This window comes from Neofelis nebulosa, chromosome 8 (assembly GCF_028018385.1).
Source record: "Neofelis nebulosa isolate mNeoNeb1 chromosome 8, mNeoNeb1.pri, whole genome shotgun sequence".
In the NCBI taxonomy this organism is placed as follows: domain Eukaryota; kingdom Metazoa; phylum Chordata; class Mammalia; order Carnivora; family Felidae; genus Neofelis; species Neofelis nebulosa.
In genome coordinates this window covers 110,692,049-110,709,072 of record NC_080789.1, presented here as the reverse complement: position 1 = coordinate 110,709,072, position 17,024 = coordinate 110,692,049, and the positions used below count along the sequence as shown (strand labels likewise).

The 17,024-nt window shown below is 38.6% G+C and overlaps 1 protein-coding gene across 6 annotated transcripts in view; it reads left to right on the top strand.

The window, feature by feature from the left end:
- CCNY (cyclin Y) overlaps positions 1-17,024 on the top strand; it is a 318,450-nt gene that overhangs the window by 268,652 nt on the left and 32,774 nt on the right. For all 6 annotated transcript variants that reach the window (XM_058681492.1, XM_058681488.1, XM_058681491.1 and 3 more), the window contains 4 exons: positions 5,263-5,363; positions 11,444-11,479; positions 14,880-14,937; positions 15,024-15,143. In XM_058681492.1, the coding sequence (XP_058537475.1) occupies positions 5,263-5,363; positions 11,444-11,479; positions 14,880-14,937; positions 15,024-15,143 (315 nt within the window). The remainder of the gene's footprint in view (positions 1-5,262; positions 5,364-11,443; positions 11,480-14,879; positions 14,938-15,023; positions 15,144-17,024) is intronic.

Genomic DNA, 17,024 nt, shown 5'->3' with positions numbered 1-17,024 from the left:
CATTGAAGCATATGGTGACCTTATAACTTATTGCCCAAACTGGGACTCTACTGGATGTGAAAGGGGGTGCTTTTATTGGTTACTTGGGGACAACAGGGGCAAACTAGGACTGTCCCCAGCGAGTCATCATCCTATGTAACCAACTTGCCCAAGTTTACACAGCCAATCAGTGGCAGAGCTACATCCTGAACTCTAGGCTTTCAAACTCCGACAATAATCTTGCTTCACCTGTCCTGGAGTGTCTCATCCACATCAAGTTAATTCCTAGCAGGACTGCAGGAGAGCCAGGACTTTGGCCCCTTTCTGCCAACCACTGCTACACCACAGTATGTCCTGAACATGTTATTATTTCACTGTCCAGTGCCATGAGCCCTTGCCATGAGCTCCTGTTTGCCAAGTTGTTAATAAATGGCACTCTCCTTTCTGCTCTTGGTAGGAACGCATGGACTTTGGAGTCAGATGTGGCTCTAAATGTGGCTTTGAATTCTGGTATCTTAGATTTGACCTTGGAAACATGACTTAATTTCTCTGACCTCCTTTGATTTATCTGTAAAATGAGAATTCTGCTGTCTTGCTAGGGGTTTGTGAGCTGTAAATGAATACATGTAAAGTATCCAGAATACTGTTGGCTTTTATTTCATGGCCATTAAATAAAAGTTGTTGTTGTTACTGTCATCGTTTAATTATGCCTAAGTGTAGTGTACATGCAAGGAAGAAGTGAGTGGTGACCTAGGAAGATGAAGAGATGATAAATGTCCTCTTCCTGCAGTGGAGAACCTCTGAATCATTTAAGCAAGGAGGTGACATGATCTGATTTGCTTTGTAAAAAGATCACAGTAGCATCAGAGGAATACTGGTTTGGAGAGAAATGAACCTAGAGGCAGGATGGTTTTTGCAGTAATAAAGGTGAGAAATAATGGAAGCCATTCATACGCCGGTTAGTGGCTGGAAAGATGTAGAGGAAAATTCTTTTGAAATATAGTTTGGAAGTAGAATCAATAGTACTTTTTGCAAAGATACCAAAGGAAAGACAAAATATTCCTGAATATTTTGTAGATTTCTGGTTTTAAGTCATCATAATTGAATGGAAGAAGAGATTAATTTGCCATTTGAGGTGCCTACGAGGAACATTTATGTAGAAAGCTCAGGAGAGAGGCTGGGCCAGAGGAGAGATTTGGGGCTCAAAGGAGAGCAGGAGGAAGTTGAACTAACAGGAATAGAGCAGGACCCCCTTGGGGGGAAAGAACACAGGGAGGCTAAAAGCCAGTCACCTTCCACTGAATTGAGAGAAGCTGAGTCCACAAAAGGGGACTGAGTAGCCAGAAGGATAAAAGGAGGCTAGGAGGGGGCTTGGGATGGAAAGTACTCATTGTGGTAGAGCTTGGAGTTCTTTGTGAATGGGTATTATGTGCGGAGTGTGAGCCAACTTTTAGAAAAGTTGAAGAAGCTGAGTCATTCACTAGCCCCAGCCTGGAGGGTGTTAGGTCTTTCACTGGAGGTGAGTGAGGCAGTACTATAGGTTCATTTTCCAGGGAAGAAGAAGCAGTAAGGTGAGTGGGTGTTTGCCTGATGGCCTCTCAGTTTTCTGAGATGCGTGCTGCCTGCGGACAGGAGCTCAGGGTGAGGCAGCAGACAGAGGATCTGAGAAGTTGGTGAGGGGGGGTTGAAATAGTTGGGAGAAGAATTTCTGGTCGTTGTGGAGGGTCCAGTGGAGATCTTATCTCTGGACCCCCATTTCTCTTTGTCCTGCATTTAGATTGTGTGTGTGTGCACGTGTGTGTATATATCTTTGTATCTGACAGACATCTGATTGGAGTTACAGAAAAGGATAATCTCATTATTTGGCACACATGATAACTCTTCAATAAAATCCTCTTAAATATACAGTCCAGCAATTGTGTGTTAGTGGATCTTGGTAGAAGTAATAGGTTATTGGTGTGAATAGGTGGACTAGATGTTCTTCTTTCCATTCTAAACTTTTATTCTGCATATTTAGTACTTAATTTGTAAAATACACACTATTTCAAAGACAGTAACTTTTATTTCTCAAAATACTTTGAACAGTAGTTTAAAACTTATTTCCTTAAAATCCATAATCGGCTTCTTGCTAATTGGACTGTTCTCTGCTCCCCTTCCAAGCAGTTTATGGTTGGCATTATAATATCTGATCTCTCACCAAGACAGCTGTCATTCTTGGTACTGTCTTTCTAAGCCAGCTAACTATAATGCTATGCCCTTCCTTCTCTAGTAAAACACTGTATTTGTCATTTTCTTCTATATACTTCTAGTATTCTAATATGTTAACAGACATTAGCATAAAAAGCATTCCTATCGCTTTCTTTGACATGTTTAATGTACTTTTTATTTAACGAGTACTATGTGCTGGCCCTGCTCTAAGCACTTTACAAATACTAACTCATCTACTCCTCATAATGACCTGTAAGGTAGCGTCTGTTATCTTCATCTCTGTTTTACAGACAGGGACAAGGAGGCACAGAGAGGGAGGCTAAGCAACTTGCCTGGCTCACAGAGTTAGTATGGCCATGTCAGGGTCACACCTGGGGTTGTGACCCTAGCACCTACCTGTCCTTTCACCTGCTACTCTCCAGTGCACCATGGCCGTAGGATTTATGAGGCAGGACTAGAACCTAAGGGGAAGAGCTTATATGTGCCAAACATACACGTCTACAAGCATACTGACTTTTTAGAATCATGGGACAAATAAATTAATGTTAACTTTATATTATGTTATGTAATACTAAGACTGCACTCTGTGCTTATGAAAAATATTTAACAAATTAGAACACAGTTTTCTGTGAATGTCCATGGGTCTCCGATGCTTCAGAGGCATTGCAGAGGTCAAACTGTCCGTGTTGCAGGACGCACACAGTAGTGGTGCTGCATGTCAGAAGGTGCTGATGCCCGGGCTGGTCTCTTCCCTCTGCTACACAGAACAGTTCAAAACAGAAATCAAAGCAGGAAAGCAACCCCAGAGTCAAGAGCTTTTCTTCTACAGGCTTCTAATTATTTCAGCTTTTTAGTGATGTGAATTTCAGATCCAGAGAAGTTTGCATTTTCTGAATCTTGTAGTCCTGACAGTCAACAAGTGACTTAACACCCAAATGATATTTTAGAGTGATGAGGCACCCTGCAACTAAAAATCTTTATAACTTAATACCTAGGATTTATTTTCAATTTGGAAATTGTGATGTAGTTTGAACGCTTGGTTGATGTTCCCCTGGCAAATTGAGGACTTTGGCACACCAACCCTGAGTGCTAGGAGGCTGTGCTCTGTGGTGCTGGTCTCGAGTTAACCCTGACTGTTAGAAACTGTGTGTGCCCTGGGGTGTGTGTGCCTGCCCATGGGCTCGTGGAAAGGGGTTTCTTAGACTATGAGGGAGATTGTGTTCACCTGAGTGCATCTCTCATCTCCTCTCATCGACTCTGATGCTCATGCAATTCCCCTCACATTTTAATCTTGTGAAATTTATGTCAGAGGGAATAGTTGAAACTACTCAAAAAATAAAGTGAGTTATTATTGTCCTTTTGCTTCATGTTTGGAATTATACCTAAAATTACCCTGTTATCTCTGAAAATTCATTAATACATCAATTAATTACTGAATTTTGGTGTTAAACATAATATCTGTTGAGATTATTGTTTGTGGTAGATTTTGCACCCATGAGGAAAATTTCACAAGACCGTAAATAGCTATATTACGTTCTGAGTTTAATAGTGTGTCTTGTGTGACTTAAATATGATTGCTATAAGAGCTTAAGAAGAGAAAAAGAATTTTTAGTGCCTTTGGATTGTCTTAATGAGAATGTTGTGATTAACTTGTTGGATGTGAAAATGCCATTTTAAAATTGACATTCTAATTGTAACTTGATCTTTGCAAGTTTTCTTTGTGCCATTTCCTTACACGGGCACAGAACAGTGTGAACTTAAGAAGGAAAGCCCAAGAACTGAATTTCCTGACTTTGGTTATTTCCTTCTGACCCACATGCTATTTATATAAAACCAGTGCTAGGGAGGCTTATAATGTTTCAGTAGTGCGGTGCCCTCTAGCTGTGATTGAGGGAACTGGATACTTCAAATGGTGACTATTACCATTTATAGTTTAGAGGGGAGAGTCTATTTATATCATTGTTTTTGTATTTCTTAGGCTATTGCATATTTTCATAATTTTATTGCAAAGAAAACCTTATTAAAAGAAGTAAATTTTAAAGTGTGGAATAGAGCATTTGGTTTCTGATTACCTTTAAGCCTTCCTTGTAAAGTGTGGTCACTGAGGACTTTGTTGCAGTTTGGCAGTTGAGGCAGACAATTTTATTATCCCTGAGGGATTATTTGTATTGGTTGCTGGAAATGCCACTTGGACTGTCAACATAGCACCAGGCAAATGGGAACTTGTTTGGGTGATTTGATTTTTTGTTCCCTGTACTTGCTTTTGAACAAGAATTATCTGGAGTAATGTCTACTAATCATATTGCCAAAAATCTACCTAGTATTCAATTAGATGTCATCAGTATATGATAAAAATCTGTTTTCTTTACTAATACCTTTCAGAAGTAGTTCTCATTCTGAAGTTTTTCAAAGAGCTCATATTTTATACATTTGTGAAAGAATCAGTCATAAGACTGAATAGGAACCACCTGAAGGTCATCAACTGGTTGTATACTCCAAAGTATCAGAAACCGTCCCCTTTAAAATATCTTTTGCCCCTAAAAAAAGAATACTTTATTCTTTATAACTTCATTTCCTGATATTCAAGCAGATTAACCAGAAGATCTAAATTTACATTGGTTGCATTTTCCATGGCCTCCAAATCAGCTGTACCTCAAGAATAGAGAAAATGGGTACAATTGTCTCTTGCCTTGATCTTGATGCATAAAACCGGGATGTTGCCTTAATTAGAGGCTTTCACTGATGTAAAGATTAGTGTGTTTCTTTTTTTACACAGGCCCCAGGGCAGGTGATGTTTATGGACTCTCTAGCACACTCTTTGATGCTTGATTGCAAGAGAATACTGTACTCCCACTGAAGGCGGCTAACAGTGCTTTTGGTGACTTGTACATGTGGAAGAACAAGGAGTTTCATTGTAGGAAGAAAGTATTTTTGTACTGTTCTTGCTGGTAGTATTAATGTTTATTGCTAAGACTTTTTTTTCTGTGGTCTGCTATCAAGTTTAAGGTGATGATGTTTCTTGGAAGAATTTTGAGCTCCATTTAATTTTCCTTCTTTGTTGCCATTGTTTTCTAGCATCCTCCAGGACAAATAGCAAGGAAATACAGCTCCTGCTCCACTATTTTCCTAGATGATAGCACAGTCAGTCAACCAAACCTCAAGTATACAATTAAATGGTGGGTATACACAGTTTTGCTTAACTGAATGCTTTTTCTACTTAACCTGATAGCTAACTGGTTGGTTGTGGGGTCTGAGAGTGGTAAGATTGGGCTGGAGAAAGCCATTGACTATTGAGGAAATCTGTTTAAAAAGTAACTTTGGTAGTTAAAATGTGGGGTGTTCAAAATATTTGTGCACATTACCATTTACATAAAAGAGCAAATTTAAAAATTATTTCAAATATAGGTGAAAGCATGTATTTGATTTCTGTGTATACCTCCTACCTTCCCACTTTTTATTAAAGCCATCCTGGAGTAACTCTGCTAATATTTTACCTTTGAAATAAAGCGGGGCTTCTGTGGTCCCCTTTAAGACTTGAGGCTACAGTAGAAAGCAGGCCTGATAGTGAAAGTGTATTTGCCCAGAGTCGAGAGATCTGAGTTCTGATATTGAGTCTCTCACCAACAGGGAGGGTTTAGTAAAACCCTTCTCTTTGTAGCCTTGTTTTAAAGTGGGGTTTAAGGGAGGAAGGGGAGTCTTTGGATAAAATCCTTTCCCTTTTGGGGTTCAGTTTCCTACTTTTAAAATGGAAGATAAGAGGAAAGGAACACTGTTTTTTCTTTTATGTTTCCATTAGCATTGTGATAATCAAGACCTTTGACAGAGATCACAGAAAACCGGATGTGCTGACGTCTGTGGTCATCAGTTCAACTGCCAAAAAACTGGGATATTTTATTTCTATATGTGCTTCAGAAATTACACATTTAACAGCAGTCCAGTTTAGTGTATGATGTGTTTTAATTCCTAAATAAGAAGTATTATTTCAGTGGCTTACATTTTCAGACTTAGAAGCCCTACTCTGAGTGTGATCAATATGTGACAATAAATCACAGCCTCAGTCAGGTAGTGTTGACTGTAGCAGTCTTCTGTGGACAGCATCCACTCCAGCTGGGAGGGAGAGGTGGAAGATAGAACCACTTCAAGGCAAGCTGCCTTCTCTCCTGAAAGGTTGCATGTTTTCTAAGATCTAAGTAGAAATGTAGCTTCTTCCCTTATTACCTTGGCTTTTAAGAGCCTGATAAATGACAAGTGGGCATAAACTCACAGTCCATGATTGCAGCTGGGAAGAGGTATGCGTGTCAGAGCTCCACAGTGTGTGGCCTTCACTAAGCCACTTCCTGCCTTTGTGCCACGGCTTACTGCCAGGACATAGGAAGTACAGTATCTCTTGGAAGTATTTTCTGGAGTAAATCACTTGTGGTTGTGGAGAGGAGTGGAAAGCCCTGAAGATCTATGTACCATGTGGCTCTTGGCATCTGCACAAGTTCCAGAGAGCCCAGAACAGAAGCTGCTAACTTCTCTTTAATCCTGGGATCCTCTTCGACAGGAAGGGAGGCCAAGTGGAGCAGAGGGCACCTTTACTTTCAGGGCCAACAAGAGCTCTTGGAATTTACAAATGGATCCGACTCAGTTGCTCAACACTTTACCCTTGGGTAACTTAAAATTGCCACTGCTTGTGACATAGACAGTTAGGAGCCTAGTGGGAAAACTGGGTAGCACTTTGATGTGTCAGTGTCACCCAAGTTACAAATGTGCTGCTGTGCAAATCAGTGGTTCCAACCCCTGGTTACATCCTGGAGTCACCTGGGAGCTGGAAAACATGTTGATATCAGCAGTTTAATGTCTCGCCATACAGTTCTGGTATCTGGATTTTTAATACCCTCCCTAGGAGATTGTAGTAGGTAGCCAAGGTTGAGAACTCCTGATGTAAGTAAACAGTTCCTCTCCTGTCCCCCCACCAAAGTTCCTTGAAACTTCTAAATTATAGACTAATAAATGGAGGAAAAAGGGCTGAAAAGCTGGCCCAGTTAAATAATGGACTGTTGAAACAAAACATTCAGTGTGAATACTATGACTTCCCTGATCCAAATGACATTTCCTTTGCACTAGCTACATGTGAAAGTTCATCAGTCAGTAGTTCATTTATTTTAAAAAGTGCCCCCCCTTTTTTTTCAAAGTTTGTATTTTGGGGGCGCCTGGGTGGCTCAGTCGGTTAAGCGTCCGACTTTGGCTCAGGTCATGATCTCACGGTCCGTGAGTTCGAACCCCGCATCGGGCTCTGTGCTGACAGCTCAGAGCCTGGAGCCTGTTTCGGATTCTGCGTCTCCCTCTCTCTCTGACCCTCCCCTGTTCATGCTCTGTCTCTCTCTGTCTCAAAAATAAATAAACGTTAAAAAAATTTTTTTTTAAAAAACAACAACAAAGTTTATATTTTGGACCTCAGAGCAGGGTGGTCCCTAACTGAAGTAGGTCGATCAGAATCTTCCCTATAAATGCCTCCATCTCACTCTTGGCTGGGTTGTAATCAAGGAGGTAAAAAGTAAAAAAATATTTCAGGGTGTTAGCAGGCCTGGGTGAGTTCCAGCCAGGGTCTTTGAAGGTGTAAGGAGAAAGGGATACTCGGAAGGGAGAGAAGAGTCAAAAAAGCAGGGTAGGAAGAAGCTAAATCTGAATGCCCTCCTGTTCTAAAATTGTGCCTTAAACTTATCCTGCACCTATCAAAATGAAACCCCTATTTTCCCTTTTCTGCTTTTTCTGCTTTACCTAAATCCAAGGCCTCTTCTTGGTCCCTTCCCCCCAGACATTAAAAATACCAAAACCATTAATAGAGTTGAGCTTCATTATGGACACAGTGAGTATCTTTGGGCTGAAAACCAAGTATGACCTTGTTTCTTTGAGAAAATCCTTTGAATTCTAAACATCGATTTCTAACCTAAGTTTTAAGAGAAACCCCTTCTTCAAGTTGTGGGCTGCCAAAATGAACAATGTATTTACAAATTCTAGTTGAGGAGTGCATGGAGGGGTGAGTGCTGTTCTGAATGGAAAGTTGAAGTGTAAAAGTGGGAGCATTCTGTGCTCATTCTTTTCATAGGCACGATTTCTGTTTTGACAATTTGAATTTTCCCATCTTTCCCCTGAATGCCAACAGCTGTGGTATTGAATTTAGAGTTTGCTAGCCATCCCCCCCCCCCCGCCCCCTCCGACACACACACCTCTGCAGCTGACCTCTGTCTCCCCTCCCGCCCCCCAGCCAGAATCCCCTACGGGGGCATTAAAGGAAAGGGTGGGGAGCAGGTGGGAGCTCCTCAGCGCTGGCAGAACCCACCACCTCTTGGTCTTCAAAGGTTTTAGGCTTGTCACATGCTTTGCTGTATTAGCTCTAGGCTCCTACAAGTACAGGGCCAACAGTCACAAATCTGTTTTGCTTTCTTGGTCAAGAAAATAGTATTTCTTTATTCCAAGCTATGTGGCAAAAGCAGTTGAGCAAACTCTGATCCAAACCTACTTCTGGTTTGGGTCTAGCCCATCTTTGGTGAGACCTCACCATTTTCTGAGTAAGTATCAGAACTGAGTAGGTCTCTGAAGCCTAAAGCGTGGGACTGATGCAGTTTTCCACTGACTGCCCTTTGCCCCCAGCAATCACTTCTTCCAAGATGACTGAATAAACTGGCCTATGGACCTGTACTGTATGTGAATTCTGAGCTTGGTTTTCTTAATTTTGGGGATATAACCTCAGGTGGAATTTGTCCTACAGTGTGGCTCTATTTTTCATGGAGGCCTAAGGTCATGATAATGTCCAGTCTTGCAGTCGGCTCAGGAGATTTGGAAGATAGTGACCTTGGGGCCCTGAAGATTTTAACTCAGTTTGCAGAAGCAAATTATGAGATGCTTGAGATGAAATTATTGACAGGGGAGTAACCATGATAATAATTAGTCTTTTGTTTTGGATTTTTGTATTTGAAATAATCCTTTTGTATATTTCATTTGGTTATAATAACATCTCTGTGACGTAGGTTGAATTGTCCTAATTTTATAGATGAGGGAATGTAGGCTCTGAGAGGTGAATGAACTGTAATAAATGAAGGATCCAGGTTTTAAACTCAGCTTATTCTGACTTAGTCCAGGGATATTTTTCCTATGTCACACTCCACACAGAGGAGGCAAGAACCATTATCTTTTTCAAGCAATCAAAGTGACTAAACTAGTCACTGCACCAAACCCAATCATATGAAACGTCAATCTAAATCTGACATTAGATTAGAAAGCAGTCACACAGTATGACTGTTAAACGAATTAAATGATAATTTCATCCTTTTCCCTAGAGGCAACGTGTTAGAACTAAAGGGCACAAAACCATTATACTAGTCAGAAATCCTGGTATCCAGTATCTGAACCTGAATTTTTCTCATTCGTGAAATAGAGTCAATAACATCTGCTGCTTTTCATATCAAGGCTGTTAATGTATGCTTGAAAACAGTATTATTATTATTATTATTATTATTATTATTATTATTATTATTTGATTCTGAAGTCCTTTCACCCAAGTTACAATTCCTTCATTAGCTTAGATGCTCTTGAATATGTTAGGAGAAAGAGAATATATTGCCATTTGCTCACGAGGACTTTTAACATTTATCTGAATAATGTTTTTCAAAAATCATTTTGAAGGAATAGGTCTGGAGAGACATTTGGAAGACTAGAGATTTCTTGTCTATTGTCATAGGAAGTCATAGGTAAGCCACTGAGCTATTTGGAATCCAACGCTGAGTCAGCTGTGTTTAGGACTGAGCCCTCTACCTCCGTGTCGTGCCTGGATGGCAGTTTCTGTGCTCCAAGTACCCAGAACACAATCCGATGCCGTCAGTTAGTGATATTCTTAGAAGCTTAAAAAATAAATTTTGGTCTCCTCAATAAATTTTAAAGTAAAACAAAAAGTAGTGGAATGATCTTGACAGCTTACAAAAAAGGAAATTTAAAAAAAAAAGTGGCCAGTTAACATGAATAACCCCACCAACTTCATAGGTGATCAGAAAAACCCAAATTGAAAACAAGTACACTTTACGTTGGAGAACATTTTTTCAGAATATTCAAGGTGAGTGTCAGCAAGTATAAGGTTAAAACAGACACTGATGGGGAAATACACTGGTACATTTTTTTTTTTCTGCAAAAATACTTGCCAGTTTATGTGGAGAGCCTTCAATTATTAACAACTCTAGATTGAGTAATTCCCATTACAGAATGTTTTCTTATGGAAATAATATAGTCATAGGTTGCACAAATACTTGTCTCTGAAAATATCAGTATGGTGTTAATTATAATTACGAAATATTAGAACCAACTTAAATGTTCAATAGTAGGGGGATAGTTAATAAATTATTCAGTAACTATATAAATGGAATATAATCAGCCATTTAAAGTCCTGTTTTTAAAGCGTACTTTAATGGTAAGAAAAATATTAATGAGGACAAAAGTAGGATGTAAACCTATTTACACATATAATTGAGAGACAGAAATAGATATCTGCATATCTCAAGTAGTCTTCTTTGGGCAAAGGGTTTACTTTTTCTTTTTGTTTTACACTTCCTATATTTCCCAGAAGTTCTACAATATGAATATAACGCCTTTTTAATCAGAAAAGCATTATTTGAAAAAAAATATTCAGGAGAAGGGAGTGTCTTCATTAAATTCAGATCTTTTAAAATGTTAAATAAAAATTTTAAGGTAGTGTTACAAATAGGATTTATATTACTATTTTAGCAAGTGAATGAATAAGTTAGGTGGATTGCCAAGAGGTTACTGATGTAAGAGAAAAGAACAGCAAACCACTGTGGGTGATACTCACTTTTTTCTGGTAGTTATAAATAAACCAAAAATTTTCTAAACTGGGAGGTAATAAGTTGGAAATTTCTAAAGGTGCTTGATTTGCACTACCTGTTTTTACATAGTGTCTATATTTTACAAGTGAAGAAAGCTAAAAATTTCAAGTAGAAAGAGAATTTGTTTCTAAATACCTCTTGAGGTTTTGGTGTTTCTGGAAAAGATTTAATAATTGCTGGAAATGAGTACAAGATTGATTTACTTTGAAGAATGATTTTTTTTTTAAAGAGATTTCTTGATCAGCATTCTGCTTTAATTGGGACTTTTGAGATGGATTGTTTGACTTTTACTTAAATTTAAATATTTTATGATTAGACAGATAATATATAACATTTTGGATACGCTTATGAAACATTGAACCCTGCATTTTATTTTACAGTGTAGCTCTCGCAATATATTACCACATCAAAAACAGGTATGTGGATGATTAATTTTGTGCTAAAAACATTACACATTATCTCCTACTATGTTTTTCTCTTTTTTTCCCTATTATGTCTACTTGCTTCAGCCTTTATATTCTCTAGTCATGTTTTCTTGGAATTTCTAGAGTTAGTACAATTTACCAAAACTTCCCAGGTAAGTGCCAAACTGCTTCTCAATCAGAGGAGACCAAATGGGTGTTTGTGTTTGAACCCAGCAAAACAGAACACATCCTGATAATGCTCAGCTTTCCTCTTCACTCTTGATTTCCTGTATAATTTGTTTAAACATTCTTTTATAAAAATTATTTTAAAAATTTACTATGTGCAGCTTCAACATGAGAAAAAAATGCTTATAGTTTTAAATCAGTAGAAGAAATTATGGTATAAATTTAGATATAAACTATTTTAATGTAGTAGAATCCTTCTCTCTGATATAAGTGAATCTGGAGACAATTTAGTTAATTTAAAGTCAGTTGAAACAGGAAATCATAGGAAAATCATTCTAAAAATTTACTTTAAACATCTTATCTCAACATAAAATGTGTAAAAAGTACATTCGTTGCCATATTTTTATGCAGCGTCAAAACTTTTGCTTTGAGTCTGGGGCGTTGGTTAGAGTACCAAAGTGACTTTATTTTATAAGCCACACCTGTAATTCATCCTTTCCATATTTTTTTAAGTCAATAGTGACAAAACTTAAGACATTTCTAAAATAATTTGAGTGTAGAATCTTTCAGGTTATGACCACACATAATCTACAACAAATTTATTTTTAGTGATAACTTTTTATTGGGTGTTTCCAAAGCATTCCTTCTTTATTTTCAGAAGAACAAAGCCACTCTCATTGCAGTCATATTTCATTGATTGATATATAACATTTTCATATGTTACATGAATATAACAAGTACAACTGGTGTGAACCAATTCTGGGAACAAGCACAGCCACCTCATGGTTAGCATGGCTCTCAGTGAGGGGAGCCACATCATCGTCAGTCTGCTTTACAAAGGGGACATTGGAGAGTTGTGGTAAGTCAGAGAAGTGGAGCTTTCATGACAGAGCATCTAATGAATGAACAATGTTATGGGAAAACACAAATACCTGGAAGCAAACACTTGGAAAGGTGTTCTCTGCAGTGACCTTTCTCAGTATTGTAATTGTGACTCCCAAGTTCTTTCTGGTGCTTGAGAATTTTGGATGTAAGAACTTAGAAAATGGAGCATAGTGGAACTTTGAACCTTGCCCAGAATAACTTATCAGTGAAAGTACAGATTTGGTCTTGCTGCCTGTTTCTAAGATAACAGTTCAGACTTTTAAACATTTAAGTCTTACATAACACTATAATACCACTAGTGAAACTTGAATGTGTTCTCAAACCACTTTTGCATTAGCATCTCTCTGTCAGTGATTTCTCAGTTCTTAGACTGTTGTGCATCTCAAAGTTAATTTGTAGCCACAACTGAAAGTAATAAGAACCATCTTTATTAAGCATTTACTCTGGCTACCCTGGTTGCTATTTATATGCATTATCTCATTTAGTTTATAAAACAGTTCCGTGAGGTTATACTGATATTATCTCCATTTATCTTAGTAAAGAAACTAAGGCACAGAGAAATAATTTGCTTAAGAGTACAAAGCTAATAAATTGGGGAATTGGGGATTGAACCTAAGCAATATACTGAGACCTTAAATCGTATAATCTACTGGGGTAATGGTGATAAAATGGAACAAAAATTAGTGAGTAGAAGTGGAGGAAATCCAACTAAAAAAAGTGAGCGTTTGTGAACAGGCATGATAAGCCCACAGATTGTAACCTGAAGGCCTTTGGAAAGAGGCGGCATGACTATGCAGACTTTTTCCTGATAAGTCATATTGGGCTAACCTCTGGAACTGGTGATAGATCCAGTAGCTTGATTGAGAGGGTGCTGCTCAGCTGGGATACATAGCTTTCAATGAAAGTGAGAGGAAAATCCATTTTCTCAGAGGAGTCAGTTTTTTTCCCAGAGTCATTTTAGCTTAAATTCTTATTCCTTATTTTATATTTTTGATCCTATATTTTCATTTTTAAAGTTACTTCGGGTGAATATTTCTCTAGAATGCTGAATAGCTTTTTAGGGTCTCTCATTCATCAGAAATATTGAACAGGAGTGAACTGCCCAAGGAAATGGGATGCAGAGCCAGGCTTTGTCACACAGCCCCTTGAAGATCTTGCAGAGGCTGTTAGTGAGATGAGGGACCAGCTGATTCTTACTCGCCGGGTCGTTATAAAAGAAGTGTAACTGGGTGCACCCAGAAGGAGCTGTCTTTATGTTTTCAGACCCTGTTAGCAAGTCCTGCCTAGTTGAACCTTTCTTTTACTTAGGCTTATCTAAATCTTTGTTGCCTGTCTTCCTGTAGGCTAGTGAAAATGAGCACAGGTATGAATGCCCAAAGCTTTAAAAATAATTTCTGTTGTGTAAACATAGTAATGAAAACAGAGTTGTTCTGTTAAGCTCTTTCTTTCTGTTTTTATACAGACAGTAAATTTGTAGAGCAGAAATTATAGTGTTTGCTACAAAGGGTATATGTTAGGGACAGGTCTGTACCCTTCTGATATTCACAAGCCTAATCAGCATTGGAAGCACAGACTGTGGGAATTATATGATGTTACTAAAAGCAATGGTTTCCAAATTTGCTTTTTAAAGAATAGTTTTTAGGCCGAAGGCAAGTGACATAAAACAGATGAAAGGAGAGCTGTTGCTGGTGAAGTATGGTTGGTGTCTACAGAGCCCCGCTCAAAACACTGTGCCTACAGGGAAAGCCATCACTTTAAATGGCATTTACTGGCCCTGGTAACAACGAGCCATTCTTTTATAGGTTTATAGGTTACTGAATTAAGCTTTTCTACATGTCACCTCTTGTTTTTCAATGTAAAATTTTGAAACTCTTAATTAACAAAGTGTTTAAAGTTGCATGTTGTGAAAACTTCAAATTAGTTTCTAGGACACACTGAATGTTCATTTTTGCCCTTGAACTTCTTTCCTATCAACTACAACATAGTAATGGTTTAAGCATATCCATCAGCCTTTGCTCAGAAAGAAGATGTTTAAAGAAGTTTATCACTTGCTTAGATTTGGTTCATTTGAAAACTCAGAAAATGAAAATCTAGATTTTTTTACCTTAGGTTAATTCAATTAAATGTGGTTCATAACCTTTATTTCATAGACTGCTCAAACAAAAATGATTAAATATTGTATATAAGAAAAATTATTGCTCATGGGTAGCCAATAGCATCTCCTACATTTAACACTGACTTCAGTTTCTTAAAACATACTAAGTCAAAATATTTTTTTATTTTATTTTGAATGACATTCTTATAGAAAGTAAACTCCATTTTCTTTTATTTTCCCTACCAGGGACCCAGATGGAAGGATGCTCTTAGATATTTTTGATGAAAACCTTCACCCTCTTTCGGTAATCTCCACCTTCTGATGTTGTTTAATTATTTCTCTTTTGTTTTTATTGGGTGGCCAGTCATCTGAAAACATTTCCTTCCCCAGAAATCCGAAGTGCCACCAGATTATGACAAACACAACCCAGAGCAGAAGCAGATTTACCGGTTTGTTCGGACACTGTTCAGTGCTGCTCAGCTGACGGCTGAATGTGCCATTGTCACCCTGGTGAGTGCCTTCACGATGACACAGCCATTCTGTAGTCCACTGGGGTGGGGTGCAAGCAGGGGATCTCACCAGGTGCCCTAGGGAAGCCACATCTTTGCCTTCAAGATTGTCTTTTTTTTTTTTTTTTTCTGGGAGAGTAGAGAATGGATCTCCCAATAGAGGGAGTGAAGTCTGTTCCACAGTCCCCACCTAAAGTCAGTGGTAAAATCACCTTCAGAGCCAGTAAATGTCAAAATGTTAAATGCAGGTAAGTAAAACCTTGGGCTAAAGAGAAATAAGAACTAAAGCCACTCACTTCCTGCTAACATCCAGATTTCCTGTTGTTGATTCCCTACAAAGGTTTTAATGACATGAATTAGAGATGAAGAACATATACATCCTATATGAATGCCTGCTATATATTACTGTCTTCTCTTTTGTGATTTTTGTGATAATAATGCATCTGTAAGATATTCAAAGACAACTTGGAGGTAATCTGCACTTTAAGACTCAAATAAGAGATAAATATCTATATTCTTACTTAGATTCTTAAAACTTTAGGGGCTATTTAGGTCAGCTCTCATTTGGGAAATAGATTTGACAGTGGAACCCATTCTCACTGACCTTTATGTTGTGTGCAACTCAGATAAGAAGTTAGCTCTGCCTGTGAATGAGCCATACCAGAGGAAGATCAGAATGCCATTCCCTGTTGTTTCTGAGAAGAGATTATTGTCTAATAGAAAGTTTGCAGGCCACCCAAGGACCTTTTGTATCTCTGCCACACTAAGAGCTTTGTGCCCTTCAGCTAATTCAACAGTAAACCTGTTTGTTTATTCATTCATTTGTTCATCCATTTGTTTGTTCACTCTTTCTCTCACTAAACTTGCCACCTACTGGGTAAAACAGACATTCATTAAGTAATTGCTGGGTGATTTAGAATGATTCTACGTTCTTCTGTCATATCTGAGAAGTATATTTATTGCTTAGCCTTCTTCCTCCAAAGGATTTCAAGTTCTTAAAAAACAAACTGCAGGGAAACAGGGTTGAAATTGTTGAAAAGGGAAATGGTGATGAAAAGATGGGTAGGAAAACCAGATGAAACCATGGATGAGATTAGTACTAAACTTCATACCATGAAAAAGATTTATCTTGAAGCTGCTGAGATGGAATGTGGTGGGCATATTTTACCTTTAATTCCTACGAAAATTATGGCCTGACTCTGACTCGATTGTTAAGAGAAGGCTAGTGTCCTGTGGAGGACACAGGACTGAGATCTTAATCCCTGCCGCTTCCCCAGTTTCAGCCCAGATGTTGAGAGAACGTCTAAAGTGTTCTCCCCCAGAGGGTCATGGGGACAATTGGTTAGTTCATGTCTTTAGAGTACTGTAGGAGTGGTACATTTTTATTGGTAATTGTAACTACTGACATCTTCACTCGTCCGGATAGATAAACTGGTGGCTTAGCAGGAGATTAGCTTGTACTGGGGTCTTGATAGCTACAGTTCAAAGATGAGCAGCTTTGGGGTCCCACATAGTGGGCACAGCACTGCAGACTGATTCTCTTGTGACTGAGAGTCAGCCTGCACACCTGTGGGCAGAAGGCAGATAGATGCATGCTCTGGGCAAGACCCTTGTATGATAATTCTTCCTTTCTTTGTGTCCCTTGGAATTAGAAGTAGCCATTTAGAACAGGTTCAGTCTAGAGTTGACAGAGATGCATTAATCTCTACTTTTCTCCTGGGCATTCTCTTGGCATTTTGGCATGCCACCCAGGAGGAGGTGGGTGGTAGGGGAAGGACAATAGTTCTCTCTGGTCCTGCTGCCCACGAAGAACAAAACTGCAGCCTCCCTGTGGTAAGAGAGCTTCCAGGACCTTCAAATACCCAGAATGGAGTTATAACTC